Source organism: Passer domesticus, chromosome 2 (assembly GCF_036417665.1).
Source record: "Passer domesticus isolate bPasDom1 chromosome 2, bPasDom1.hap1, whole genome shotgun sequence".
NCBI classification, from domain to species: Eukaryota; Metazoa; Chordata; class Aves; order Passeriformes; family Passeridae; genus Passer; species Passer domesticus.
The window spans coordinates 16,893,739-16,915,006 of record NC_087475.1 but is presented as its reverse complement, the minus strand read 5'-3'; the positions used below and the strand labels follow the sequence as shown (position 1 = coordinate 16,915,006).

Here is a 21,268-nt window from a genome sequence, read left to right as displayed (position 1 = left end):
AGCTCCACATTGAGAATGCATTGCAGAAGTCATGTTGTAGGACTAGAATTTCCCTACCTCACCGGCAGGAGATCTGCCTTATAAATTCTCTATACAAAACTTAAATTCGGTCCAATGCTCAGAAAGATTAAAAAATAAAGAATACTGCAGGTAATATCTTCTTGGGTTGCTCTGCGGGTTGTCTCATGCCAGGAAATGTGGAGCTCTCTCCCACTCACCCAGCTTTCCATGTGTCCTAGATTCAGACGAGTCGCCAGTGGCGAGAGAGCGCAATGTGATTGTGCACACAAACCCAGAATTCTCTGGCTCCAGCAACAGGAGGTTGGGGACCCGGGATTCGGAGTGCCAGACAGAAGAAATCCTGATTGCTGCTCCCTCCCGGCGACGGATCCGTGCCCAGCGGGGTCAGAGCGTTGTTGCCTCCCTCTCCCACTCCACTGGCAACATCCTGGTGCTGGCGGACAACGGGGATGCAGTCTTTGCTGCTGCTGTGAGCAACCGCATCCGCTCGCGGAGCCTTCCCCGCGAGGGCGCCCGGGCCAGCGAGGGCCATCAGGATGCCACCACCAAGAGTGCAGGGTACGAAGCAGAGCACTTCCTAGCTGGTCAGGAGAGGATCCCGAAAAAGGGGAAGGAGATCTTGAGCAAGCAGGGTTCACAGGAGTGCCAGCCTATTGGTTTAACGTGTCCTCAGCACCTGCATAGCCCCGAGCACAGCATCAGCGAGAGGGGGAGATCGCGGCTGTCAAGGATGGTTGATTCAGGCAGCTGTGAAATTTCATCCAACTCAGACACCTTCGGGAGCCCAATTCACTCCATCTCCACAGCAGGAGTCCTGCTCAGTAGCCATATGGACCAGAAAGATGACCACCAGTCCTCCAGTGGCAACTGGAGCGGGAGCAGCTCCACGTGTCCCTCCCAGACATCTGAAACCATTCCTCCTGCTGCCTCTCCTCCACTAACAGGCTCTTCACACTGTGACTCCGAGCTGTCACTCAATACCGCTCCCAATGCCAACGAGGACTCCAGTGTCTTCATCACAGAGCAGTTTGGTGACCATGCAGACAAGGTCAGGGGCCACAGGGCAAGCTCCTTCACATCCACTGTGGCAGATTTACTGGATGACCCCAACAACAGCAACACGAGCGACAGTGAATGGAACTACCTGCACCATCACCATGACGCCTCCTGTCGCCAGGATTTCAGCCCTGAGCGCCCAAAGGCAGACAGCCTGGGATGTCCCAGCTTTACCAGCATGGCCACCTATGACAGCTTCCTTGAAAAGACTCCCTCTGACAAGGCAGACACTAGCTCACACTTTTCTGTGGATACTGAAGGATACTATACCTCCATGCACTTTGATTGCGGTCTGAAGGGTAATAAAAGCTATATTTGCAACTATGCAGCCCCAGGCTCCGAGAGTGGCCAGACCGGGAGCATGGCTTCCAGCCTAGCCGACTGTGCCTGGCAGGAGTGCGTGGGCCACAGGAGGCAGGCACGGCAGTGCATCTCACTGAAGAAACCAAAGGCAAAGCCAGCCCCACCAAAACGCAGCTCATCTTTGAGGAAATCAGAGGGCAGCACCGACCTTCCTGACAAGAAAGAACCAAAGATCGGTGGTGGGCAGCATGTTTCTCACACTGCCAGGGAGATGAAGCTGCCCCTTGAGTTTTCAAACACACCTTCCCGAGTGGAAGGCCCCAGCCTGCCAGCCAAACAGGAGCTTCCCTGGCCAAACCAGGATGATGGCGGGTTAAAGGACACTCAATTTGACACCGCCAGTATCCCCTCCTTTAAAGATGAAGGTGCTGAACAACCTCACTATGCAGACCTCTGGCTTCTGAACGACTTGAAATCTAGTGATCCTTACAGGTCCTTGTCCAATTCAAGCACTGCTACGGGTACTACAGTCATAGAGTGCATCAAGTCACCAGAGAGCTCTGAATCCCAGACGTCTCAGTCTGGGTCACGAGCTACAACCCCATCCCTCCCCTCTGTTGATAATGAGTTTAAGCTGGCCTCCCCGGAGAAGTTGGCAGGGTTAGCCTCACCCTCCAGTGGGTACTCCAGCCAGTCAGAGACACCCACCTCTTCTTTTCCGACAGCTTTCTTTTCAGGACCATTGTCTCCAGGGGGGAGCAAGAGGAAGCCGAAAGTTCCAGAGAGGAAGTCATCGCTGCAGCAGCCACTTTCAAAAGATGGCACCGCCTCAGTGAGCAAAGACCTCGAACTTCCGATTATACCTCCTACTCACCTTGACCTAAGTGCTCTTCACAATGTCTTGAGCAAGCCCTTCGCTCACAGGCACCAGCTGCATACCTTTAGCCACAGCAAGCAAAGCGCAGTCGGGGAAGCCCTGCAGCCCGGCCCTCCCTCTGCCCTCGCCATCACACCCTCCGTTCTCAAGTCAGTCCACCTCCGGGCAGTCAACAAGCCTGAAGGAGTGAAACATAAAGGCAGTACCCCAGACCTGCTCTGCATACAGGAGACCACCTTGATGGCAACTGAGGTCTCTCCAGGCAAAATGAGGCCACTCTTAGCTAAGAAACCAGTATCACGCCAGTACTCTACAGATGAGGCCATAATGCTGTACATTGACACTTCCCCAGCAGAAGCAGGCCCTGGAAAGCCACCTTTAGAGAAAAGCTCCTCTTTTGGTGGGCAGAATAGCTGTGATAGAGAAGCTGTAACTTCAGCAAGTGTGGGTCTGGTTGAAATCAAGCCTGGGAAGGACCAAACACACCTGGCTGCTGAACACTTACCAGAAAGCTCTCTGAATCAGACAGCTGCCATCCCCATGGATGGCTTTCAGAAGGGCTCAGCTGTCCCCACAAGTGATGATGAAATAAAGAAACCTGTTCAGGGAGCAGAAACAGTGAAGGATCTTCAGCAGGAAGTGCAGGCTCAGCAAGAGCTCTCCACAGGCAGCGAGGAGAAGGTGGAAGCTGGGCCCGTGGATGAAAGCCCAGCTCAGGCTGAGGGACCGGCCATCACCTATCAATTTAAGCACGAACCCGATGTAAGCCACCATGTGCCTGGGAGTATCAGCTACGAAGCAGAGATGACAGCAGTAGATTCACTCAGTGAAGAGGGTTACAAGCAGGAAAATGATATCACATCAGGTATCCCAACCAAAAGTGCCTCTGATGACAGCAGGGCAGACGAGACGGTGGGCAGCACAGATGAGCCTTCACTGAAAGGTCAGTTGAGAATTCTTTCTGTGTCATACCCAATCAGGAGGTTTTGGGCAGGATGATAGTGGAGTCAAAGCAGAGTGGCACATCAGCTTCCCTCTGTGGGTTTAAGCATGGACCCCCCCCATGTCTGTTAGCTGGCCAGCTAGCCAGCTCACAGCTATTTACACTTTTCCAAAGTATTCAGACTGTGTTTGTGATATTTATTTCCTCCGTGCATTTCAGCTGAAAAGATAAATGGGAGGAGCATTGGCCCTGGGTACAGAAGAGTTTGATTTTCACAGCTATGCTGTAAATGGGAGAGCCTGTGTTCAGTGCTCCTTTCACGGGCTCCAATATGGAACAGACACGACTTTTAGGTTAGAGGGAAAAGGCTGTATGGTGGTACCACCCACTCAGCTGTGAGCAGAGCTGGTGCCTCCAACTGGCAGTGCTGTTGCAAAGTGCAGTGGAGTCTGATTGATAACGTGGCTTCTCTCCTTTTTAAGAGTCTTCTCCAAGCGATGAGTCCATCATGTCTCCACTGAGCGAGGAGTCACAGGCTGACACTGAGGATGTCTTTGTGTCTCCAAATAAACCTCGTACTACTGAGGATCTATTTGCAGTCATTCACAGGTGACCTAACCTTGTGGCAATGGGAAATGGTAACATGCATCCCTGCACAGTTTTCCTCTAACAATACCTGCAGGATGGTTATTCTATGTTTAAATCTTGTTCTCAAACTACGTTCTTCAGTTAAGTCAGTTTCATTTTCTAAAAGGCAGCTTTCAAATGTGTTTTATTATGGCCTGGAGTACAGTCTGAGTATCTTCATGGCATGTGTGGGATGCTTTACAGATAAAAACATCAGGCTGTTCTCTCCAACCAACATACATGTCTTCAAAGAAAACACACTGCAGTGGTTCCTGTCTTCTGCCTACCAGTCCACCAGCTCTAGTCTGGTGAATGAATTGTTGCAGAGAGAAGGGTATGAAAAGGCATCTCTTCAATTTTAGAGTATTTTGTATTCAGCTGAAATTTGGGATCACAACTGAAATTGAAGTTTTCTGATACTGAACAGATTATGCTGCATATTATAATTACCTAAGTTCCTGTATTTATTGTTGTCTTTACAAAGAGCTGGTTGTGTATACACTGTCTGGGAAGAGCTGGGTAATGTTGAGAGGGACTCTGCAGCTCAGTGCCATGAGACACTGATAGCTTCCAATATTTTGCAGAGGGATTGAGAGAACTCTGGCTAATATGAAAATGAAAGCATCTGTAAAACTTCAGAAGAGCACTAACATTATACTACAAAAATAATGTATGAAAGAGTTCTCCTTTATGTTTTTACAGATCAAAAAGGAAAGTTCTTGGGAGAAAGGATTCTGGAGACCTTTCCGTAAGAAACAGATTGAGAGCTTCATCTGGGACCAGCAGCCAGCCTCCCACCAGCAGCACACTGCCTACCAGCAACATGCCACCAGCCAGCAACGTGGGCACTCCCATTAGCAGTCAGAGGTCCCCTGGGCTCATATACAGGAATGCCAAAAAGTCCAACACATCCAATGAGGAGTTTAAGCTACTGCTCCTCAAAAAGGGCAGCCGATCTGATTCCAGCTACAGGATGTCTGCCACAGAAATTCTGAAAAGTCCTATTTTGCCCAAGTCTCCTGGAGAGCTGACAGCAGACGCCCTTCAAAGCACGGAAGAGTCTCCTCCCACAACGAGCCCTGATGCATTATCGCCGCTCTCCCCCTGCTCCCCCAGGGTCAACACGGAAGGATTCTCCTCCAAGAACTTCCCCATGTCGGCGTCCTCGCGGGTGGGGCGGTCGCGGGCGCCGCCGGCAGCCAGCAGCAGCCGGTACAGCGTGCGCTGCAGGCTGTACAACACGCCCATGCAGGCCATCTCCGAGGGGGAGACCGAGAACTCGGATGGCAGCCCCCACGACGACCGGTCTTCTCAAAGCTCTACATAGGCTGTGTGGCTGCCAGGACCCGGCTGCCAACACCACTCAAGCTCTTAAGGATGTCAACGTAAGAGGCCAATGCTGTAGCAATCAAAAAAACAAAGAAACAAAAAGAAGAAAAAGAGAACAATCACAGGGCAATATCAATGCTTTGATGTGTTTGCATTTGGAAGACGCTGGGGAAACAAAAGGACTACAGCTGTAGCTATTTATTACACTACATTTTCTAAAAGGATGAAGATATGCTATGCCTGTTCTGTTTTCTTTTGGCTTCATTTGGTTTATGCCACTCTCATTTCCATTGTCACTGTAGATTTCAAGGCTATTCACTTTCCATAGAGTTAAAGGTGACTTTGGGTGGGTTTTTTCCCAGGAGCTGCCCATCTAGAAACAAATCCCTCACTGTAGTGCTTCCCTAGGGAGAAAACAAAAAAAACTAAGAAAATGCTCTTGAGAATTGGTATTTTTCTACACTAAAATGAGCTGAAACAAACTTTAGAAAAAATTAACAAAACATATGTAAATATCATATTTTTGATAAAAATTTGTAAATAGGATTATCAAAAAGTGGACGTGGCAAACGATTTACTGCATAACAACTTTGTTTATAGAAGACAAATTAATTCAATTGTAATAACTGTATTCTGTGAATACCATTTTCATATCAAACATGAAACATGGCCACCAATAACCACTTTCAGTGTGACAGGCCTGAAGGATGGCATTGAGCAGTGGAAAGCAGGAATTTTCCAACTTAGTTAAGGAAATGGAAAGGCTAACTATGAGGGGATTCAAGAAACCATTTGTCTTTCTAAGGCAGCTCCAAAGAAGCTAACTGGAAAGCACAGCTGGGAGGGTTACCATGAGCATCAGTGGGGAAGATGAGTGTGATTCTGACAGAATAAACCTGGTCTGATGCTAAGCCTCAAAGGGTCCCACCCCACAGCCTCCCCTGGGCCTTTATTCTTGCAGGGATTGCTTCAGAGAGGATTGATGTGAGAGGAAACAGTACTTAACTTTCATATTTCTATTAGGCTATTGGGATACATAATACAATCATAACCTGGTACCTATAATCTTTAAACACGATTAGTTTCTGGTTCGTAAAAGAAACAAATAAATTATAAGCATGCAAGAAGCGCTTTCGATTTACCAGTAAATATCTGCAACGAGTTTTCAGTGAAGCTTTCTCTTTGTGCTGATGAGATTCATGCTACCTAAATATTTACAAAAATGACACTGTGAAAACGTAGCTGGGAAATAGGTATGTGTATGCATTATTTATATTCATTGCTGAGCTGAGAAGGGGAAAGCTCCAGTTCATTGTGCCAGCCACGTACAGTAGGGATCTTGTCTGGATTTACCAGAAACACAGAACAGGGTGAGGGACTGGGTTGGGGTGGGAAAGGAGACAAATCAAAGTAGCTGCTTTGATACAAATGAAGGCAGGGAGATAAAAGCTGAATTACTTGAAGTTACTTGACTATTCTCATCTTAAAACCACAAGAACCCATGAGTTGCTTTAAACTTTTAATTTTTATAAAACAGAATAAAATCAACAGACCTGATTCTCCTTCGGGCCATCACAATTTCCACTGATGTAGCCCCATCTGTGCTACTTACAGGACAGGGCCCTCTTTATCCAAAACTCATGCAGTTGGCAATGGTTGCTGTAGTATATGGTTAGGAAAAGAGGAGAGGTTAGTGCAGAGAAAATAGTGAAGGAGGAATGGAGTATGCAGTAGGACAGCTCAAGTAGGATGGCAGAAAGAGCATTCTTTGGTATAAAGGAATTGGCTAAAAGCTGGCTTTAAGCAGAAGTAAAGGACTGGAGGCAGGATGTGTGAATTCAGTTTTTGGTTTGTTTTTTTTTCTTTTAATCAGGTAATGCATAAAGAGAGAGTTATTAAAAGAAGGTAGATCATGTTTTAAAGAGGAAGGTTCTATCTAAAACTGTTACAATTTCAAGTAGTCAAAGCAAATCAGAACAGTTTATCATATCCAAAATGTTACTCACCAGAAGACCCACATCTGATTTTGTCTAGTGATTACCACAAGACATGTATTATTCAGTTTCCTACTGTCCTCCTGTGTAGCCTGGTTGCACTCAGTTGATGTGGCAGAGTCACTGTGCATCTGATAGGTGTGTTGGGATGAGGGATGATCCATCAGTTGAAGGGCTGCAAAATCGTCTAAAATAGTTTTTAAAAAGTAATGGGAGAAAGGGTTTGGAAACAAAAGGCTAATCACATTAGCAGCTTAGGTAGGAAAATAAGTCTGAACACAAGTGAAGTGAATGAATGAGAATGTTTTAGAATGAAATGTTTAGCATATAACAAACCACCTTCTGGAGAATATGACAAAAGCTAGTTTAGATAATGGGCAGAAAGTCCTTAGTTTGTCATCTTCAGTCATTTTCCACAAAAATTTTACCAGGAGCACTTTTACAAAATGTTTAATAGTCCTGAGTTAAACAGTCATTTGAAACACTAAAGAGAATATAGCTGAATTGACTTTGATGATACCATTGTTTATTACCAATCAATAACTTCATAGACACCCTAAATAAATATGTATACACTAGGGGTTTTTTTTACCAGAATAATGAGGCAATAATTCACATACAGAACAAACACAAAACAATCCCATTGGAGTACAGTCTCCTTTTGCTTAATTTTCTAATTTACATTTAGCAGACTGAAACCCAAACAGAGAGATTCTAAATTCTCTGTGAACAAAAGAGTTGAGAATAAACGTGGGAGTCAGAGGAGGATGAATGGCAGGGAGACCTGCAGCATTCCAAGTGTGCCATTAAGGCACCAGAGGACAGGCCATAGAGCGAAGGGAACATCACTCACCTCTTGAGACAGGGTACAGTATGTGCATCAGGTAACTGCTGAACCGTCATTTCAACCTACTGTTCTGTTGCTTGCACTGATATTACGAGAATTATTTCTTAAGTTATACAGCTGTGTTCTGAAAAATAATATTTTCCCCTTTTCTTCTTTGTTTTTTTTCTTCTTTTTTTTTTTTGCCTTTCTGTTTTTGTTGTGGCAGCATAGAGGGCAAGGGATAGTAGTAGCAAATAAAGCATATGTTTGCTTTTGCCAAAGGTCAGTGATGAGTGCATTTGCTGCAATGGTGGCAGATAGAGAAATACTGTAGGTTATGACTTAAAGAATTTTAAAAAATTTAAGAAGGTTACAGTGTAACTATTTTGGTACTAGCACCAGTTCATGCTGGCAGAAAAGACAATGGTTTATGGACTTGCATCCATTTTGTATTTTTGTAATATTTGTAAATACAAACTTTTTAAATTGTTGCAAATATGGTTTCTTTTGTAAAATGTTTTCAAAGTTTACATTAAATCCAAGCCTTTGTATATTTTAGAGCTGTGCAACACTTTAAGTCTTGTATTTATTTTTAGTAAAAACAGTGACAGTTTCATTGTGAACCCCTCTCAAAAAATGTGTTGGAAAAGTTTGATTACCTAGAAAGTGTGTATAGAAACTGCAAATAAACGTGACTGCAATTAAATCACATGTTCTCTTTACTTTCTTGTAATGAGATGTGAAGTCTAATCTACAGACTACAAGTATGCTATTTCCCAAGGTCACCTTCAGCACATTACACATTTCAAACCTATTTAATTCTGCTTTCTCTTCAACTGATTTTTTTTTTTCATAAACTGAGTAAAGGAAAATGTCTATCCAAAATGTCACTGACTTTAAGTGCCCACCAGTACAACTTTGCCAGAATCTAGTAACTGCTGAATTTGCCCCATGGCTTTACAGGTAAGATAAAAGCTAAGAGAAAGAAAGCTGGGATGAAAATGGTGTAGAGACCACTACATTATCTTCAGCTGCAAAAGGAAACAAATTGCAATGCTTCAGACTCAAGACATAGAGAATCCAGGGTCTGGATCTTATCAGATAAAGCCTTGGGGGAAAAAAGGAAGGCCACAGATTATGAACACAAACTTTGAAGACCAAACACTACTTAATTTTAAAATGGTTCAATTATCAGGATATTGAGATGTCAGAACATGGAAGCTAAATGTTTAAACAACAGCCCCTCACAGGTCTCTTTGAAAATGGATATGAAAATGTACATCATGAAACTCTGGTTTCAGCTGTCATCTTGTAAATCGCCTTGAAAGACTGTACTTGGTGCTTGAAAAATGCATACGGAAAAAAGGCTGAAATGTGCAGGTCTGGTGTTATAGAAAGCATGAAAAAAGAGGAACTTTTGGGAAATGCTGCTGTAGAGCCCTATCTGCAATGATGGTTTGCAACAGTATGAGGATTGCCCCAATGATGTGGTCCCCTTAGAGTAGTCTCTTAAGTGTGGGTTAGTTGGCATAACATTTAACCAAATTATCTATGTAAGCATTAACACAGTTAATGCTTATATAGATAATTTCCTGTGGTCTTGTATGCCTTTCCCATCCCAAAACCATAGGTAAGCAAGATCTGTAGGAAAAGCTTTGCTCGTAGGGGCAGACACAAGCTGGTTTTCCATCTGCCCATTGTACATCTGTATTTCTTCATGCTCAGTGAAGAAAACCTAAACATTAGACTACATAAAATATACCCAGTGCTTTTTTATATATGCAAGGTGTCAGGTCCCAAGAGGGCAGTCCTGGCTACCTGGTCTGGGATGGCCACAAAATGTTGGATCCTAGAGGGCAGTCACCAACTGCCTACTCAGAAGTACATTTGGGATACCCTTGAGCTGAATTATGGTGAAATGATGCCAAATAATCAATCAAAAAGTTTTATTTATGGCAGCAATTATTTAAATCTTATTGTAGGTTAATCAGCCTGTCGCAGCAATGACTTAAGTATTTCTGAATAGCCCATTGATTGACCTTTTCAGGAGAGGATGAAAGGAAGAAGGAGTCCACAATTGTGGATGCCACTGTAGTCTGTTTCAAAATATTCTTGCTCTCTCATTATTCATTACTCTCTCATGGCAGGTACCACCAATCAAATCATAGTACAGCCTAAGTGAAACTTGTTATATATCTGGTTACCATTTCCTTGATCTTTTCAAGGACTGTTGTCTTCCACTAGGCTGCAACAAATTTGTGCCCAAAGATTATCCTATTCTTAGACCACCCTGGCAGTAAAACTGTTGGGGGTTAGGTTTCTTTCCTTTTGCTCCTTTTTAGTTATAGAATTTTTCCAGTAAGTTGCTAGGAAACACTAATGACTGGGTACTTAAGAAAAACAAAAGAGGTGGCCAAGCTCAGAAGAGCAGGGCATCTGGTTGCACTTCTCTCATCTGGGAGTTTCTCTCTGAGGGGCAGAGGAGAACTGGGCTGATAAAAGACAGGGCTGGGCAGCAGCTCCTCTCTCTCTCTCTCTCTCTCTATATACATATATATATATATATATATATATATATATCTCGGCTTGGGAGGAGGATAGTTGGAGCTGCTGCCTGGGGAAGGGAATTCACTGCTGCCGCTAGAGCCCAGCCTAGAGCTGCTTCTTCTGCCATGGGGTGAGCCTCTGCTTGTGAGAGCAGCCACTGAACAGGGACCTTATTAACACCCACCTCCCTAAGAGAGGGACCTATCACCATCTGCTTGGGTGCCTGGGATCATGAGCTCGCCTCTCCCTGAGGGCCAGCACCGCTCTGCCCCCGCTGCTTCTTCGGCACTGCAGTGAGTTGTCGCTGCACTGTAGCCCCGCAGCCCCTGCCTGCCGAGACATCCTGCCATCCTGGCTTGCTGCTTCTGAGAGTCATCCTGAACCACCAGGATCGCGTGCCACAGGGTTTGTGAAGCAAAGCCTCTCTCCTCCCCTCCATCCCTTCCCGTCTGGGCCCGGCCACCATTGCCGCGTGCTCCCCGGGCCTGCAGCACAGCGCCCCCTGCAGGGGGGAGTCACCGCCTGCCCCGCCCACCGGGAGCAGCAGCGCCCCTGCTGGCCGTGCCCGGAACTGCACCCCAGGGGAAAGCGCTGCCGCCAAGAGAGAGCTGGGACTGGTTTGTGGTTCTGTCAGTTGTTAATGCTGTGGTGGTTGGTTGTTTGCCTTGTTATAGATACTAGGGAAGAAGTGTTATTCCTATTCTCATATCTTTGCCTGAAAGCCCTTAATTTCAAAATTATACTTATTTGGAGGGAAGGGGTTTACATTTTCCATTCCAAGGGAGGCCCCTGCCTTCCTTAGCAGACACCTGTCTTTCACAGTAAGACAAAAATTACTACTGCTGTCATATTGGACAGACTTAGGTTTGGACAAGTAACTGAACCATTGCTTCAGCACGTCTACTGTGCTTTCTCAATAGGCCATCCTACTGCTTCAGCCTCAGCAAGACCTGCGACTACCTCCATCCTGACCAGCACTTGTTTTCTTTCTGATTCTTTGAAAGGACTTATATAATCTATATGCCATGTCTCCCACAGAGCCTTGTTAGCCCTCAGATGAAGTGGGGGGAATCTTGTTAAGGGGTGGTGACGAGGGCATGCACTCCACAGCTCACAAGTCATTACCATCCCTCAACTCCCAGCTTCTCTGAAGAGAACTTTTAACGCCTGAGTAGCCACTTTTAACACATTTAACTCTTGCAAAGGTTCCCATTTTTCTTCATCCTCTCCTGCTCTTACCACCACTACTGTGAGGTACCAAGTGAATTTTGAAATAATAATACCTCAACATTGTTTAGTTTTATTTCTTGAACCATGGTTATAAACTGGGATTTGTGACTGTGGTTGTAAATTTGGCATTTGTTGTTGTTAGGGGGTTAGAATTTTTTCCTTTTGTTTTCTTTCTCTTAGGAAATTTTCTCCCATTTGTGGCTAAGAAACAACAATGACAAGAGTAAGGAGCACTACAACCAGGACTGGCAAGGGCTTATAAGGGAATGAGGGGTGGAACAGGGAGACTGACACACTGATGGGCAGACAAGTAGCGGGGAAACTTTGTGGTAAACAATCTAGGAATGAACCATTTAAGGGAACAAAACGGAGTACATCGGAGAAACCATTATAACTGACTAACACAGAAAGTCTAACTTTTATACTAAAAGAACTGTAAAAGATCGACTACCACAATCTCCCTAACTGGATTTCTTTTGAAGGGGAAGATTGTGCATTGGCATGAAAGAGTTTTCATTTAAAAATGTAACTGACATGGAGAGACATCCCTGTGAGAAGTAGCTCACTTTTCCAAAGAACTGAAAGAGGACAGTATTTTAACAAAACAAACTATTTATTGATATCACTGATTCAACTGAGTCAGATGTGTCTCCCCTCCAAGAAGTAAACACAGACACCGAGTTAAAATGTCAACCTTTTTATACCCTTTCATGGCCAAGCATGGTCCCTGTCCCCTTTCCCACTGTACTCAGGGACTTAACACTCCCTCCTGAATCCATACACTTCTGGGGTCCTAATTTTAAATTCATCAAGGTCTTTTCAAGATACTTGGACCCCAAAAAATAAAGCCCCTGACACCCCTAAATCCTGTGTGTCATTTCCTGATTCCATCATCTAAAAGGTTTTAACCGCCATCTGTAATTCTGGACATTCTTTTTGAAATGTCCCATCTTTCCACAATAGAACCACTTCTTGGGGACCTGTCTACCAAGCGGTCATCGCCTGTCCTCTTCCCTGGGGTCTCCTAACATCAACTTGAAGGCTTCTTTGTGCTACTCCTTTTCTGACGCAGCTCACCAGAGCCCAGGCTAGCTCTTGAAACTCCGGCACTGCGCCAGGAGTGGGGAACTGCCTTGGTATGGGGATTCATCAGAGGCAGAACCTTTAGAGCCACTTGCTCTACACTGCCAGATACAAGCTGCGATAGGAACCACGTAGAGGAGAAAGGAGAAGGCTCCCTGTCTTGAGGTTCCACAGGCAAAAGTTTATTCCAGATGAAGGGTATAGGACGAAAGAGCCCCAAGCACGTTTGTGCACAGGTTAAACCGATTCAACTCCGGGGGTGGTTACAAACAGTTGTCCAATGGGGAGATTTCAGGAGAGGAGCAAGAGGAATACATCATTTGTTTGGGACCAATCACGGTAGGGGAGAGGAGAGGCGAGGACAGGTCACATGGGACAATGTGGCTTCAAGGAATAAGGGTATTCCAAAGGAATGTTAGAGTCACAAATTGGCCCAAGGTGAGAGTGGCAGGGAAGGTTCAGGAATAAGGGGCTGTGTTGACAGGCAGAGAAAGAGCTGGAACAAAGGGTAGGGAATGGCATGAGGGACAGCTTTGAGGGAGGGTACAAGTCCAGGGTGAAACAGCTTGGGGAGAAAATGGGGGTACAGTAGAACAAACCGTTTAACAATGCATTAATAAAATTAATTCAATCCTCAACATCTTCCCCTTTCTTTTTCAGAAAAAGGGATCAGGGTGGTATTCAGAATCAAGGTATAGGTCGTGAAACCAGGGAGAGGAGAGTTGGGAAGTAGAAGTTTTGGTGACATTGATTTCAGGAGAAGTTATCTGTTTAACTGAGGATAAGCAACAATTTTTCAAACTGCAAAACATAACCAGAACAATAATAACTGAAAAAACTTGTAAGACAATTTTTAGAACAGAAAAGAGCCATCCCATGAGTCCCCATCCTTGAAGGATGTTGTTCAACCAGTCCTCTAACTTATGCTTGATGTTGGAGATCATTTCATTCATCTTTCTCAGGGTGGCATGCACGTCTGCACTTTTTGATGACAAGTTCAGGCAGAAGAGACCCCCAAATTCCGTCCTGCTGAAGGGTCCCTGCCAGGCCAAATCAGATGTTCTTCTTGGTTGCGAGATGATGTATACCTCTGAGGCTGGCCATGAAAGAATGATGGCAATGTGGACCCACAAAACAGGTGACATCTTGGGGATGGCTTCTCTCTAGGAAATTATATAAATTAATACAGGTTACTTAAACTTTCAAAACCATCAGTAAACATATTTAACAAATGGAAATTGGGATAGAAAGGGGTCAGGGTCTCCTTCTCCACAGAGCTGTTTCTGTCTTCTCTTCTTCACACACTCACTGCTGACACTTCTCTGTCCTTGTCTGGTGGCCTGCTGCAGTGCTTGGGCACATATGGTTTTACCCACTTTTGTGGGATCCACTGCAGTCCCAGAGGTATAGATACACAGACATACCCACAGCCCCATGTCACTACTTTGTATGGCCCCTCAATCTTACCATTTTCAGGGTCCCAAACTAACACAGACAGATGTTATTGGAGCCTGTGACTGCTGTGAGAAAAAAAACATCTGACCACTGGGGGGCTGAATAAAATAAAATAAATACAAACCACAATATCCCCTCTTTGTTGAATCCATTAATCTAATACCAACCCAAAGGGGATGGTCCCAACATCCGCAAGAGACATCCTTGGAAAGTGGAGGAACGGCCAGTGAGCAAATCTTTTTATCAAGCCCTTACTAAACTTCTTCCCACCTCCCACCCGAGTACCCACAAGTTGGTTATAAACCTCCCTCTGCTCTGTTGAGTCGCACGCCCATCCTGTTGACACAGCAACAATCCGCTCTCCCCTGCGGTAAAACGCCAACTTAAAAAGGGCCCAATGACCATCCTCAACTCCCTTTCCCCTCAAGCACCAACCTCCCTTCACACTGTCTGGGGTGACGGGGTGCTTTGCGTAGCCAATTAGGTGGCTTTTAGCTTCATGGCTCCCAGTCTGCCACTTCAGCCCTGGGAACACCACCCATCAAAAAGTGGTGTGCTTCACACAGGGACCACTGATGTCAACGAGCAGTGCACCCTCACTCCCTCGCACCAAAAACAGTAACAAAAACCATCCATACCAGAAAAATAAAACAAGAACAACTCCACCTGTGAGCTCCCAGTCCATCAGGACAACTCACCACTCTGCTGGCCACTGGAACAAAAAACCACAGGAGAGGTCCTCTACCCTGAGGTGATCCTCCTGGCACAGGAGAGTTGCCACTTCACCCCAACCAAAAAGTGGAGTGTTCACCCAGGGGCACTGATGCACCAAAAGGCTTTAGGACAGCTGTTCTGAGGGGTCCTGAAGGGCCCCATGTTGGTCACCAGCTGACACTGTGCCGGAGTCCACCCGCTAGCTCCCAACACCAGGCCAAGAGTTGGCTGTTCCCCGAAAGCGATTTGGAATACAGCTTTGAGTGACTGCTCTATGGCACAGATGATTAAGCATCAAGGGCAGAGACAAGAACAAAGTAGGGGTCTCTCATGCAGGTTCCAAGGAAGTTTATTCAATGGAAGATCCAGAGACGAAAGCTAAACAATATGGCTGTGCAGGGGTTTATATACAGGGAAGGCTAAGGGGCGGGTACAATTATTTAACCAATAGGAAGAAGATAGGGGAGGAGCAACAGGCAGAGTTTACATCACTTAGTCCAATAGGGTACCCAGGGGGAGGGAAACAGTTCAAATAAGTCAATGGGGCCTCAGGATTAGGGGATTTCCAAAGGGAAATCCCTAAAGTGCCTATCTTAAAATATTTGAGGTTTGCATCCAGACTGTCATCAAATTAATTTATAAGTAAACATGACTCAGAATGTACCAGATGAAAGTATACAAACACCATGAAGTGTGACAGTACTGATGCCTAAACATTTTTGCTTTCTGTACATTTCTCATATACTTGTAGCTTTGTATACTGCTAATATATGGTTGTAACTTCTAGTACTCTTCCTACCCTTTTCCTTTACTTCATAGAACAATAAGCTAACCCTTCTACTAAACTTAGAACTCTCTTTAGTCTTTTTAATCCAGCAAGGACACTTTGTTTTGCACCATATATTGCAGACATAATAAAATGAAGGGCTAAAAAAATCAAGGGAGGGCTCCAGTGGGGCAGAACCTGGGGGAAAATGACCTAACCAACCGCTCTTCTAACATGAGAATATTTGTTAAATATACATGTTAACTGGCATCAAAAGAAATTATACAAATCTGTGCCACTGCACACCAGAACCCAGGCTAGCTCGATTTGCTCCAGCAGAGCAGCAAGGGTGGGGAACTGCCTTGGCAGGGGTAAAGCCAGAAGCAGAACCTCAGAGCCAGCAGTGCTCTACACGGGGAGACAGTGTTCCTCAGCAGCAGGGCAGTGACTGGGTAAAGAAGGTAGAGGAGACTCTCTAGTCGTGAAGTTCCAACCAGTTCACTGCAGTTGGAAAGGTCAGGACACTGACAGCCCCAAGCAGCCTCTGCACAGGGTTTTAAGGTACAGCAGGATAGGGGGTGGACACAAACTGACATCCAATAAGATGGCACTAGAGGAGGAACTAAGGGGCAGAAACCAACTAGTGAGGGAGAGGAAGAAAGTCTCTGTTGAGTACTGATCTAGGTGGAGAATGGCAGAGAATGTTCTGGAAAAAGGGGCAGGGTTGCCTTGACAGGCAGAGAAAAAGGGCCAGGGTTGCCTTTATTGGCAGGGAAGGGTCTGGAACAAAGGGACAAGATACCTTGAGGGACAGATGGAAGGGAGGGTACAATTTAGGGATTAAACCAATTGGGGTGGGGGCGCGGGGGGGGGGGGGGGGAGAAATGGAACTGGCCTTTAATACAACAAAATAGACCACAACAAATCTGATTCCACCTCCGCCCATAGCCATGGGGGCACCTGGAAGCTTCCATTAATTATCTGCTTTTTTGTATCATCTGTATTAATATTGTCTGGAAAGTGTTTTTCTTTGTCAATTCAGGCAACAGTACTGCCTCTCTATGAATGTAGCAAACTTTGGTTGAGTAATAAATAAACAATGGCATGGAGAGGCTGGCATTTTACTGACTATGTGAGAAAACCCCTTTTCAAAAGGTTCAGATGGTAGTAATTCCACCAAAAGAAGAAGAAAATTTTGTCTTTAAAGTTACAATTAAGTATAATAGATCAAGGCAAAATAAATCTCCTAAACCAAACAAGTTAGTAGCTACTAACTACTAAAAGTTGCTACTAACAGAAGTTAGTAGCAGTAGCCACTTCAACTACTGGCAAGGCTTAAGTCTCTGCCGCCTCTGGCTGAGGAATTTGTAGTGTAGGGAGTGAAACCCACTGACAATGAAACTCATTGGAACCCAAGGGTGAGTAATTTAATTTATCACAAAAGTAAACTACATCATGCCACAGAAGCACAGATTTTGGCAAATACAGCTTGGATTTACCCAGTGATCTGGGTTACTGGCCTTTCCAGTATGAAGGTGTGGCTCAATGAACACAATACTCCTCCTGAGATTCTGTCTACGGGTCTGGCAACTGACAATCCAGAACATGTAACAGAATTGAGAAATTGGTGCAGACATATGCAAGTATTGGATCACACAAAGAACTTGGAGCCATCACTGCCTACAGTGCAGAATTCCTACATGAAACTCCAACATCAGCAGCCCCACATTACCTCCTATATAAGTGCATCAAGCAGCACTCAGCAAGCAGAAGCATAAAGCAGGATACAGCTGGTCTAGAGAATGCATCCAATCCACAGAATGTCAATACAATAAAATTCTACTGAAAACTGTTAATTCTTCTAAAACTACTTCTAGGAATCATCCATGTGAAAGCTCAGCTCAAACTAAAGAAACAGAAGACTCTGCTCTACATCAGCATAACGTGCTTGTTTGGGAGACGAACTTTATTTGCCTGACATGGAGCCGCATCATTCTATATTTGCAAAAAATCCACACGTGTAAATTACAGTAAAAAAAACTATTATTGTTCTCATAAAAGAGAAAAAAAGGAGCATGATGCACATTACTACAGAACCAGAACACCCATATGTCTTTACATTCTGAACAATGAGTAGATGAAGATGAAAACCTTTCCAGCCAGTATTGCAAAACTGCATTTCACTTCTGCAGAGGCTGAGGAATGGGTTGACTCCTCAGAAGACAGTGCTACAGGAAGTAATAAATAGCTTGGAGATAGATCTTGGATAAGAATTAGACACTTCAAAATAGTGTCTCTTGCACCATGCAAGGAAAACAGCTGTAATTGTTAATTTAAAATGTTACAATTAAAAATATTAAGGAGTATTAGAGAGTTAGAAAGGGATATAGACTGGTGGAACCCACATCTGACTGCCCTGAGACAGAAGCAGCCACCAGAAATAATTCAAGATCAAGGGGATCTATCCACTTCCCATCAAGGAGAAGGGAGCAGCTGTAAAGAAAAGAGCAAAGGAGGGTAGTGCATGCTTGGGATAGTAAGCAACACCCTTTTTTCCCCACCTCATTCCCCAAGGAATCCCTCTTGCCTGCACAAGAGGCAAGAGGTTTTGCACACGGAAAACCAGCCAAAAGCTGAAAAGGATAAAGGTCCCGTTGCACCAAAGGTGCCACCACCATCAGAAAAGAAATAAAGCCTGCGGGTAAGAATCGCAGAACAAGACAACAAAGGGAATCTTGTCATTGATGTCTACTACAGGCAGCCTGATCAAGAGAAGCCTATTGGCAAAGCCTTCTTGCTTCAGCTACAGAAGGGAGCGTGCTCACAGGATCTTGGTGCTGCTGGAAAAACAGCACAAGCTGCAGGTAATTCGGGGGATTCCTAGACACAGTGTTGTCCAGGGGACCCAAGATCCCCCACAACGCTTCAATTTTACCTTCAGACACATGCCCCCCTCACCCCTTGCGGCCCCTCAGCTCTATGGTGTCTCCAGCACCTGGACAGGATTCCCCTGGTCCTCAGCAGCAAGGTGCCCCATGGCCCCACCTTTAAACACACTCCTCACTCTGGGCCACCTCTCCACTTGTTGAGCCATCCAGTTTTACCTTCATTAGTGCTCACACACCTGCACTCACTCCGGAACTGCACCATGGCATATAGGCACTCTGACATATCTGACCCCAATACAAAAATGTACACACATATCCCAGAGAAAAGCTAGAAAAGCATTTACTACCACCAGAGTCTTGTTCCTCCCCAATTCACCTCAATCCACCCCTTTCCCTGATTTTTATTCATTTCCTAAACATGACTTTCCACACATCTCCTAAACTTTAAGAGCTCTTGGTCGAACGTGCAGGGATTGCTGTTCTTTTGCCTTACATAGTGCTCCTGAACTGTACTTTCTTTGATCCTGCAGGCTGTTGTAGGCCACTTTGCTGCCCCAAGCCATGAGTAGATCAAGTCCCATAACCACCCATATCCAATACTCTTACACTGTGTCATTGTATTTGGGACATTGGAATGGGCTGCACAGGAAGACAGGGGAGTCACCATCCCTAGTGGTGTTTTAAAACAGAACTTAATATGACTTAGCACTATAGTTTAGTTGATAACATGCTGTGAGGTCATAGGTTGGGCTGGACATTCTCAAAGTTTGTCTTTTCCAACCTAATTCTTTGATTCTTCCCACCACTCCCTGAATAAATGCCCCCAGAGATTCCTGTGCCTCCAGCAGGGACCATGAGGACAGCCATGGGGCATCTGGGCAGGGCCATCTTCTGGATCTGCTGATCCCCAGCCCCAAATCAAAAAAATTGGGGGTGATGCAGACCACCAAAACTTAACTTGGTGTGCTAAAAGAACCAGACGGGTTTATACCCTGAAACCTGGAGCAGTGAATGGCACAAGCAACACGGCCTGCCCTCACACAGGGCCCCAGGGAGCAGCTCGGCAGCCCCGCATTCCCCAGGGGCCCAGAACAGCTGCATGAACCCGAGCTGGCTGCCCTCAGCGTGGCCTCGGCTGGCACGGAGCATGGCAGCGCCAGAGAGCCGAGAGGGGAGCGGAGAAAGCCCGGGCATTTTCCTAACTGGAGAGCCGCGCCCAGCAGCGTACCGCCAGCGGCTTGCTGGAGGAAAGGGCCGGCCGACGGACTGGCTGCTGCCAGAGCGGGCCGGCTGGCCGCTGGGGAACGGCAGGGCCGCTGCCAGAGCGGGCGAGCAGGCTGGCAGGCTGCTGTGGGAACGGGCTAGCAGGCTGGCTGCTAGGGGAGCGGGCAGCGTGGCCGCAGACTGAGGGAGCGGGGCAGCTGGTTCGGTGGCTGAGCGGGAGCAGACCGGCTGTTCGGCTGCCCACACGGCTCGCTCTCTGACTGGCTCGCTGGCTGACTGGCTCGCTGGCTGGCTCGCTCGCTGCTGCGCGCCAGCCGCGGCTGCCGAAGGAGCGGGCGGCACCGCCCCCCGCTCCCGTTTCCCGGGCGCGCCCCGCGCCCAGCGCGCAGCCGCACTGCTCCAAAACAGTTTCTTGCTCACGTCGGAGAAGCCGCTTCCGTTTCCAACGCCGCATTCCGGCCACAGCTGCCCGTAGTCGAGCCCCGCTCGCTCCGCCGCCCGAGGAGGACCCCGCGCTCAGCCGCTCCACCAAGCCATGTCGGAGGAGGGTAAGAGGCTCCCGGCCGGGCGGCTCGCCCCGCCGCGAGGGGCGGGAGGGACGCGGCGCCGCCGCGGCGCGGGGAACGCTCCCTCATCGTTCACAACAGCCCCAACGCCCGCTGCCGAGCCGGCCGGGCCACGCCCACCGCGCCCGTCGCTATTCGCCCGTTCCCGCGCGGCCGGCGCTGCCATTGGCTGCCGCTCCTGCCCGTCGCCGCCGCGTCAGCGCCGGCGGGTCTCGCGGCGCTGCTCATGGCGGGCGAGGCTGCGTCTCGTCCCCCACAGGGCGTGCGGGCCCGGCGCGCCCCCGGGGCTCCCCCCGGGAATGTGTGTTCCCGGGGCACCGGGAATGTGTGTTCGCGGGGAAGTTTGTGCTCAGGAGTAGTGTGGCCCAGCCGCAGCTTGGTGGCCTCAGTTCCATTGTTGATGGTGGGGGGAGCTTTTGTTTTCCGTAGTCGTCAGAGGGCAGCTCAGCATAGTGCCTGAATCTTGGGGAGACTTTTCCGTGGAACAGCAAGGTCTCGGCTTTGCGAGGTTCCCCTTGCTCTGTAGTTACTCAGATACAGAGCCTGAGAAGGGAGAGATGAATGCTGCTCCTAAAGTGAGAGGTCTGATGTGATGAATTGTCTGTGAGAAAGCACAATGAATGCATCGCGCAGCTTAAGTGTCCTGGGCTTCAGACACCTCGACTTTGGACCAAAACACGTCTGTTTCCAGCAGTTACGTGCTTCGCCTTGCCCTTCAGAGAAGTGATGTTTATACAGACTCTGATTAGTTTATGCCCGTTTAGATTGTTGCTGTCACAGATGTCTTGCTCAGACTCCAGATTTTCTTGTATGATTTCA

The 21,268-nt window shown here is 46.7% G+C and overlaps 2 protein-coding genes and 2 long non-coding RNA genes across 8 annotated transcripts in view; 2 read left to right on the top strand and 2 right to left on the bottom strand.

Annotated features, from left to right (window-relative positions):
• The window catches only part of NHS (NHS actin remodeling regulator), a 243,706-nt gene extending 236,149 nt beyond the window's left edge, over positions 1 to 7,557 (top strand). For all 5 annotated transcript variants that reach the window (XM_064407590.1, XM_064407589.1, XM_064407588.1 and 2 more), the window contains 3 exons: positions 240 to 3,200; positions 3,683 to 3,809; positions 4,530 to 7,557. In XM_064407590.1, coding sequence (XP_064263660.1) covers positions 240 to 3,200; positions 3,683 to 3,809; positions 4,530 to 5,154 — 3,713 coding nt within the window. In that variant the 3' untranslated portion in view covers positions 5,155 to 7,557. The remainder of the gene's footprint in view (positions 1 to 239; positions 3,201 to 3,682; positions 3,810 to 4,529) is intronic.
• On the bottom strand, positions 5,303 to 10,951 carry LOC135293432 (uncharacterized). The gene is made up of 2 exons (XR_010355555.1): positions 6,299 to 10,951; positions 5,303 to 5,560 (listed from the first exon to the last, which is right to left on the bottom strand). It is a non-coding gene; the product is annotated as an uncharacterized LOC135293432 (long non-coding RNA).
• Positions 10,952 to 12,996: 2,045 nt separating this feature from the next.
• On the bottom strand, positions 12,997 to 20,552 carry LOC135293429 (uncharacterized). Its single transcript, XR_010355554.1, has 2 exons — positions 20,304 to 20,552; positions 12,997 to 13,999 (listed from the first exon to the last, which is right to left on the bottom strand). It is a non-coding gene; the product is annotated as an uncharacterized LOC135293429 (long non-coding RNA).
• BEND2 (BEN domain containing 2) overlaps positions 20,284 to 21,268 on the top strand; it is a 23,887-nt gene continuing 22,902 nt past the window's right edge. The window contains exon 1 of the mRNA XM_064407586.1: positions 20,284 to 20,431. Coding sequence (XP_064263656.1) covers positions 20,419 to 20,431 — 13 coding nt within the window. The 5' untranslated portion in view covers positions 20,284 to 20,418. The remainder of the gene's footprint in view (positions 20,432 to 21,268) is intronic.